The sequence below is a fragment of the Centrocercus urophasianus genome, unplaced genomic scaffold (assembly GCF_019232065.1).
Source record: "Centrocercus urophasianus isolate 14NV4802_14NV808 unplaced genomic scaffold, USGS_Curo_1.0 seq_661, whole genome shotgun sequence".
Taxonomy (NCBI): domain Eukaryota; kingdom Metazoa; phylum Chordata; class Aves; order Galliformes; family Phasianidae; genus Centrocercus; species Centrocercus urophasianus.
The window spans coordinates 8,917-17,299 of record NW_024885268.1 but is presented as its reverse complement, the minus strand read 5'-3'; the positions used below and the strand labels follow the sequence as shown (position 1 = coordinate 17,299).

The 8,383-nt window shown below is 42.3% G+C and overlaps 1 protein-coding gene across 1 annotated transcript; it reads right to left on the bottom strand.

The window, feature by feature from the left end:
• Window positions 1-909: 909 nt before the first annotated feature.
• Window positions 910-6,800, bottom strand: LOC122170316 (sister chromatid cohesion protein DCC1-like; the record flags this gene model as incomplete). Its single annotated transcript, XM_042837059.1, has 5 exons — window positions 6,625-6,800; window positions 4,597-4,765; window positions 2,034-2,168; window positions 1,319-1,409; window positions 910-1,048 (listed from the first exon to the last, which is right to left on the bottom strand). Coding segments are annotated over exons 1-5 (704 nt in total), but the record flags the coding sequence as incomplete, so codon positions are not given.
• Window positions 6,801-8,383: the final 1,583 nt, after the last annotated feature.

The following is an 8,383-nucleotide window of genomic DNA, read 5'->3' as shown; positions in this document are numbered from 1 at the left end:
AAAAAAAAAAAGGCAAATTTTAAAACCGTGTTATAAACTTCCTGTTTGTATCATATTTCATGTATTTTTCACAAGTGCTGCCCCTCGGTTGTCCATCTTCAGGCCAGTACTCTTCAGCATGTGTATCAGTGACACAGACAGTAGGATCAAGCGCAGTCTCAGCAAGTTTGCTGATGACACCAAGCTGAGTGGTGCAGTTGACAAAATAGAAGGGAGAGATGTCATCCAGAGGGACCTGATCAGGCTTGAGAAGTGGGCACACAAGAATCTAATGAGGTTTAACAAGGCCACGTACAGAGCACTGCACTTGGGTTGAGGCAATCCCAGACATGAGTACGGACAGAAAAGAACACATTGAGAGCAGCCCTATGGAAAAGGTCTTGGAGGTCCTGATGGACAAAAAGCTGGACACAGGCCAGCAGTGTGCTCTTACAACCCAGAGTGCTGGGCTGCATCAAAAGAGGGGTTACCAGCAGGGCAAGGGAGGTGACAGTTCCTCTCTACTCTGCCCTCAGAGGCCGCACCTGGAGTACTGCATCCAGGCATGGGGCTCTCATGTCTTACAAAATAATAAATTGCAGTCTGTGTGTCTGTACATGAAAAACGTTTAGAAGAAGTAAGGAAACAGCTTATGGTGCTGGCTTACATCAAGGAACCAAGTAAATGGACACAGCGTTTGGAACTGATCTGTCCTCTAGAAAGCTAATAGCAGTGTTCTCCTAGGTAGAGACAGCTGAGAGCTACTAATGCCCTTCATATTTTAGAGCCAAACAAAGTTTATCATTAATGCCCCAGTAAATGGAATCTAGAGTTATAAAACAACAATTCTAATAAATAATGAATAATGATTTAATTAATAATCATTAATCATGGCTTAGACAACTTCAAGTACTAAAAGTAACTGCTTACATGGGCTCTAGAGGTCCAAGCTCCTCGAGACACGTACGTAAAGGAACCTTATTCAAAGACCAGGACTCTGAGTCTATCAGCTGAGTCACGTGATTCAAGAGTTTCATCTCATAGTCAAATTCTAAAACTCTCCAACATCCTGCCAAACAGAAGAAAAAAACATCAGTGTTAAAAGGAAACTTCAGTACTTTGAGTCAGTTCCTCTGAAGGAATATTATAGAAGTCTGGGTATTCCCATCCTGAAATAAGATGTGGAAAAAACTAATAATTTAGGCAGAAAACTGCCTGATCTAGTGGGGCGCAACCCCCCTCATGGCAGAGGGTTGGAACTAAATGATCTTTAAGGTTCCTTCCAACCTAAGCCATCCTATGATTCTACAAGTAATGAATACTCTTTAGAGACAAATACCTTCAATTACACAGGCACCAATAGCCTGCAGGTGGTGCAGTATTTCCTCTTCACTTGCTTGAATCAGACCTAGCAAATCTTCTGTTGTGTACTGCAACAAGGAAAATAAAGGAGATAAAACAGGTTATTCTTATGCCAATTTTACTTCAGCAACCATGTAAAATGCCTTATGCCATAATGAAAGAAAGAAGACTGATGACATTTTCCCCAAGATTCAGTTTTCTAAGTTTCACTACTCTCTGGAACTTCTCCTGTAATTTACAAGTTTCTCAAAGGGTGATTAATATAAAAACCAGTCTAACTATAGAGAAGTCTTTGCGCCATGCATTCCCAGGATGTCAAACTAGCTCAAGTAGGCATAATAAATTAAGTATCACAGCAAGACTGAAAACTGAGTGTGTTCTATCTTTCCTAAATCACGTATCTACAAGAAACTCTCCACATAAAAGGGGAAATCACAAATCTCTTTCAGTGCTGATTCTTTTATTACTGGAAAACTGATAGATAACCAACTTGTCACTGTAAGTGCTAATAATTACCTATGTGTAGTAGATTTAAAATTAAATTTAAAGCAACACTGTGAAGCATCAGCAAAGCTATTTTTCTAGTTAAGAATCATCATTATCATAGATAGGTAGATAGATGATAGAATGTTTCTTCATTTTAATTTGCCCATTGTCAACTACAAGGCAGCAGACTTACTTAGATGACTTACTTTTGACACCGTTGCAGTCTGATCTTTCACACTACCTGGCCCTTCATACGGATCTTCCATCAGAAGCTTCCTCAGTTTCTTCAGTTTAGGTCGACATCTCCTTAGTTCCCAATAGTTGTTGGAGAAGCCAGCAATCTACAAGAAAACACAAGGACTCTTTCAGCATTTTAATCCACGATTCGGATTCAAAGGAGCTTAACCGAAACATTACCAACAAAAAGTTTTCAAATAGTCACTGAAAAAATAATATATTAATGGAGAAACTACTTTTAAGATTAAACAACCATTGTAATATTTTCAGTCAAAAAAAGATTACCAATAGTAACAAAAAATGAGCCTATAGCTGATTGATAATATACATGTTTGCAGTTAACATGACTGAGGGACCAGTATGCAGAGATGAACAAATGATAGGCTGTCACATAATCACTGTCTAGAACTTAGTGTTAGGATAAAAAAAACCTTCCTATATTACCCTGTTTCCATCTTCCCTCGTTCCTCCCATGGGTGGGATTTGCTCATGCCTTTTTACATCTCAATACTTGAAACTTCACATCATTAAGTAAAACATACATTAATAAGACAGTAGGCTACACTTCTGTGCAATAAACACAACATCTCTGTTGCAATTAACACATCATCTCCATTTGTTATTCTGGTTCCATACAGATTCAAAAGGTCCAGCAGGAAGCTCAGGTGTAATCAGTTCAACTACACTCATCTGACAAATCTTGATCTTCCGAGTAGTTCTGAGGTGTTTCATAGGGAACAGCCTGCTTTTATTAGAAGATTCTTTTAAGAACGGAGGGTATCAAAGCCTTCCAGTATTGATTCTGCTGCAACAGCAGTGGGTACAGAATGGCAGAGGTGGAACAGGCTGCAGGTTTATGACCACCGTCCAAAACATGTCTTCCTTATAAAAAAGCCTCCATGAAAAAGTCAAATAAATATCCTAAATGCTTTTTCAGACTTGTTTGTAAAGCTCGTCCATTTAAGAAAGAAAACCATAAAACAAGAAAACAGAACTTTGAAATAATGTTCCATTTAAATCAAACATACATGCTTGATACATGAAATAACCTGCATGTGGAACAAGTGCCATTCAAATTCTGACACTGAACAAACTCAGATTTTAACCCCCTGTTATGTAGCTTGCTTAGCACAAATTTCAGCTATATTTTTATACAGAATTCTGTTTTCCTTCCTCCATGTGAAATTGCATTTACATAAGTGTTAGCTTCTTTTTCTGCCAAGTTCATTTCTGAGCAATTTTGAGATAAATTACAAAGACACTCTACCCAGAAAAGAAAATAAATTGCTCTAATTTACACTTCAAAGTTCATAACTACAGCCAGTTTGTGCAAGCTGAATGAAATGGCAGATGCTCTGGCTGTAACTATCAGTCTGCCAAGGGGTACAAAGCATGATCATGAGGTTCTGAGAGAAGGGCAATGAAGCCCCCAAACTACCCAGCAAACACAGTACCTTTTGCTGTGTCTCACAGTTTGCCTTCTTAATACACCATGTAACGTTTCTGAGAACATGAAAAAAGCTTCCAGAAACAGAACTCTAGAAATTACTCCTATGCAAGTCACATTTACATTAAGCTGACAGATATGACTTCAGAGATTAGTGAGATCACTGAGAATAACAAAAAAAGAATATGGAAGAAAATTATTTTCTCATTAATCTATTTTAGTTTGAATTAATTTTTTTCCACTAGCTGAACTTAGGACTTCATGGAAGAAATGATGATGTTGATACTGTGATTATTATATTCATCTTATTCATCTAAGGACAAGCAGGATTACTCCTCAATGATGTCATTATATCCATTAGAGCAAATAATGAGCTAGTAATATTTTCCTAACTATTTTCGGAAGAATTTTATTAACTACACTTCAGAATAGCAGAGAACAATGAATTCTTTGAACTCAGAGCTCTGAAGTCACCCACTCCAACAAATCTCCCCAGATGCTAGTTGCAAAAAAGGGTAAACTTTGAATATACTTCTGTATTTAAAATATACTAATAATGACATGGTAAAATCTGCCTTTTGGGGAAAGCACTCATAAGAATCAATGTGCAAACAGCTAATTTTTAAAATAGCTGCCAACACTGAGAAATCAGATATTCTTTGAAATCTTTTAATACCTACCACAAGTAATTACTATCCACTCAAAATAAACATAAGTTTGAACTTCTTAGAAACAATAATTAACATACATTACAGATGGAGTTCAGTTGCCTACACAAGAGCCCTAGAGCCATTTTGGTCACCCAAAGGTATAGCATGCCCCTTGTGTGTAAGGCTTGTTTGTAAAGACATCTCCTGGGGCTGTCAGATATACAAAGAAGCTACAGGAGATCTCCATCCTTCTGGAGTGGCAGCTTACAGCTGGACCAATACCACAAAGCACCTAAAATGGCACAAGTCTATGTTTAGGCAACTAAATGCCGCTCAGGGTTTCACGTAAGCATCTTGGAAAAAAACACAAAAAATTACAGAGAATAAGGGATTCGAGAATTAAAGCAAACAAGCAAAAAACCCAGAAAGGTATACCTGTGAATGAATAATATTACAAGATGCTTGATCTGCATTCAGCTCTTCCGGAGTTTTGCAGCCAGGAATAAACAGCAGCATATTTGAGGTATCTGCTATTTTCATGTCGTAAGTTTTATCTTTGCTGCACAACACTGCTTGTTCATCCTTTTCACCACGGATTACCAGGCTGAAAAAAAAAAAAAAAAAAATAGCACTAAAACATGCATTTGTACCTCTATTTCTCTATTTCAGGATGAACATCTATTAAACTCATCTGTTTTTTTTTCACGTTTACAACTTAGTAAAGAAGCTACAAACCACAGTTCTATTTAGTAGTGGCAGTCATGTTATACCAAAACGTAAAGACGTAATTGTCAGTTAATCTAAAATATCTTCTATGTTTGTTCAAGTTTTCCAACTCCGAAAGACAGTATCCAAGGCTTTTTACATAGATCATAGCCTAACCTCCTCATCTGTCTATTCACATAAAACCCTCAAAACAAGGGGCTAGTGATGCTTAAAGTGCATGAACCTTAGAAAGTAGATTATGACTAAAGTTGTTCTTTCCTGAGGACTGAAACTAGCCCAACATAGAATGGGAAGCAAATAGAAACTATTGCACAGTGTCCTTCAGATAACTCCGTTAAAGAAACGTGCATATTTTCTTACAACTAACTCCAAGCAGAAAAAAAACATAAATATCTAACACTTCCAGACAAGAATCAAGGCACAGCGCCTTCTTCAGCCCACACACTTGTAAACAGAACTTTTTAGTGAGGACACAACACCAACACAAAAAAACTCAGCTATGCTCCAAGAACATAGCACCACTCAGGTCTGAGGTCTTGGAAACATTCGGCACCCCATCATCCTTCCAATAGGTACAAACAGCCCTGCTAACAGACATCACCCTCTCCACTCAGAGGGCAGTGAAGCACTGGCACAGCTGCCCAGAGCAGCTGAGGGTGCCCCATCCCCAAAAGTGTTCAAGGCCAGGTTGGATGGGGGTGCTGGGCAGCTGAGCTGGTGGGTGGCAGCCCTGCCCATTGTAGGGGGTTGGGACTCGATGATTTTTAAGGTCCTGTCCAACCTAAGCTATTCTATGATCTCTGAGGACTTTAGAGGGAGTTCTAGTGTTGTATCATTTAAAATGTTTGCATTACATCAGTGGCATTGCAGCTGGTAAAGGAAGAAATATAAAACTGTACCTAAAACTTATTCTCTGGCTTTGGGCCAGAGTTGGAAGATGTCACAAAACCATCCTTCCAGACACAACAAGCACTATGTATGGCCTTCACCATCCTGTCTGTGTAACTTGCTGGTACTCTGCATCCCACCCCAACTATCTGCTACAGCAGGAAAACCTTATGAGTTACAGAATCGTAGAATCACCAGTGTTGGAAAAGACCTCCAAGATCATCCAGTCAACCGTGCACCTATCATTAATATTTCCCCACTAAACCATGTCCCTCAGTACCACATCTGAAAGTTCCTTGGACACTTCCAGGGATGGCAACTCCACCACCTCCCTGGGCAGCCTGTGCCAGAGCCTGATCAGTGAGATTCTTTTAAGGATGGCAGCTTTTTCGAAACAAATTTCAATGCAGCTGTCACCAGATGCCCAACAAGAAGTTCTTTCACTGCAAGAAACTTCAGTATTCAAGTTGCTGCCCTGGTCAGATGGAATGCAGTCTGCAAGCAGAACCTGAGCTTGTTTAAGGCACTGCCACTCAGCTGCACCCTGTAACAACATGCAAACCATGAGGACACTGACTATCCTACCCCCGTTTTTCTTACTGTGCAAGCTCAGGAGAGCTATTTTGATGAAATAATCGTGGAAGATTAGGAAGAGTTGGAAGAGACCCACAGGGACCAGCAAGTCCAACCGCTGGCTCCACACAGAATCGCCCAAAACAAAACCATCTTTCCGAGAGCACCGTCCCAGACTGCAAGGCGCGTTTCAACAAACCGCGTCCCTTCGCACCACCGCGGCAGTCACACCCACAGACGAGCAGCGCCCGGCAGCCTCCGCGGCCCGGCCCGTACCTGCGGCCCGCCTCCAGCTCGGCGCACAGCCCCGCCTCGAGCTGCAGCAGGCAGCAATCGCCGACGCCGCCCTGCGGGCCGAAGCTGAGGCAGTGCACTGCCGGCAGCAGCTCGGCGGGGTTCAGCTTGGCGGTACGCAGCGTAGCGTCCACCTCCGCGCGGCTCCGCATGGCGCCCGTCGGGCTCCGAAAGCGGCGCCAAAGCACAGGGGGCGGGGCGGGGCGGGGCAACGCGGCGGAAGGTTTAGGCGGGCGCCGCCGGCGCGGGCGTGCTGCGTTGATTCCGTGGTTGCCGGTGCAGCAGTCGGCTCAAGCTGGTGGGACGGGCGGCTGCACACGGGGCTGCTCGGAATCGGCCTTCTCAAGTCCGCTGTGTGAGGCTTTGGCACCTATTCTGCGCTCAGGTTTTGTTTCCGCGGAAGCTGGAAATCAATCCACTGTGTACAATAGGAAGCCAGAAGCGCTTTTAGCTTTCAGTCTCTAGTAATGAGCAGGTGCTCACTGGTACGTGTCCAGTCTCATTTCCTTTAACAAAAATCAGAAAATCACTGTTCCATCAAGTAAAAGTTCTCAGTTACTGCTTAAATAAGTTGAATTGTAGTAGTTTTCATTTGTATCTTAATTTGTGCAATTTTCCAATCACCTTGTGTGCCTGCTGCTTCTCCTTTCTCCTCTCTGCAGAATAATACTAAAGAGAAATCAAGGAACTAAAGCCAACACTAACGGAGTTTGTGTCTTAACAAGCTCTGTCACTTATCAGATACCTAACTGGAAGAAAATCATGGAATCCTAGTTTGACTTGGGAGTCTTAAAGATCATCTAGTCCAACTCCCCTATGATAAGCATGGACACCTACAGCTAGATCAGGGTGCTCAGAGCCCGTACAGCTGACCGGCAGGGACAGGGCATCCATCCCCTCTCTTGGCAACTTGCTCCAGAGCCTCACCACCCTTATTGTAAAAAAACCTTTTCTCTTGTATCCAACATAAATGGCTTTTCTTTTAGTTTGAAACCATTTCCCCTTGTCCTATCACAACAGACCCTGCTGAAGGGTTTCTCCCTTTCTTTCTCCATAAAGTCCAAACACAACCTAATTATATTTCTTCCTACAATCTAGTCTAAATCTATGCTCTACCAGATTGAACCCATTTCCCCTTGTCATGTCACTCTTTCTCCCTACAAAAAGTCCCTCCCCAGCTTTCCTGTAGACCTTCTTCAGGTACTAAAAGATCTCCCTGGAGACTTCTCTATGCTGAAAAGCCTCAGTTCTCCTAGCCTGTCCTCATAGAGGAGATGCTTTAGCCCTCTGATCGTCTTTGTGGCCCTCTGGACTTGCTCCAGCAGCTCAGTGTCCTTCTTATGTTGGTGCCCCAGAACTGGACACAATACACCAGGTGGGGTCTCACAAAAGCAGAGCAGAGGGGCAGAGTCACCCCTCTCAACCTGCTGGTTGCACTTCTTTCAATGCATGCCAGTATACAAATGGCCTTCTGGGCTGCAAGTGTGCATTGTGAGCTCACGTTGAGTCTTTCATCAACAAACACTCCCAAATCCTTCTGTGCTCTCAAGCAATTCTCCACCCAGCCTGTATTTGTACTTGGGACTGCCCCAACCCAGGTGCAGGGCCCTGTGCTTGGCCTTGTTGAACTTCATGAGGTTGGCATGGGCCCACCTTTTAAGCCTGTCCAGGTCCCTGTGGATGGCATCCTTTCCCTCTATCGTGTCAACTGCACCAAACGTTTAGCAGATAAGCAAACTGT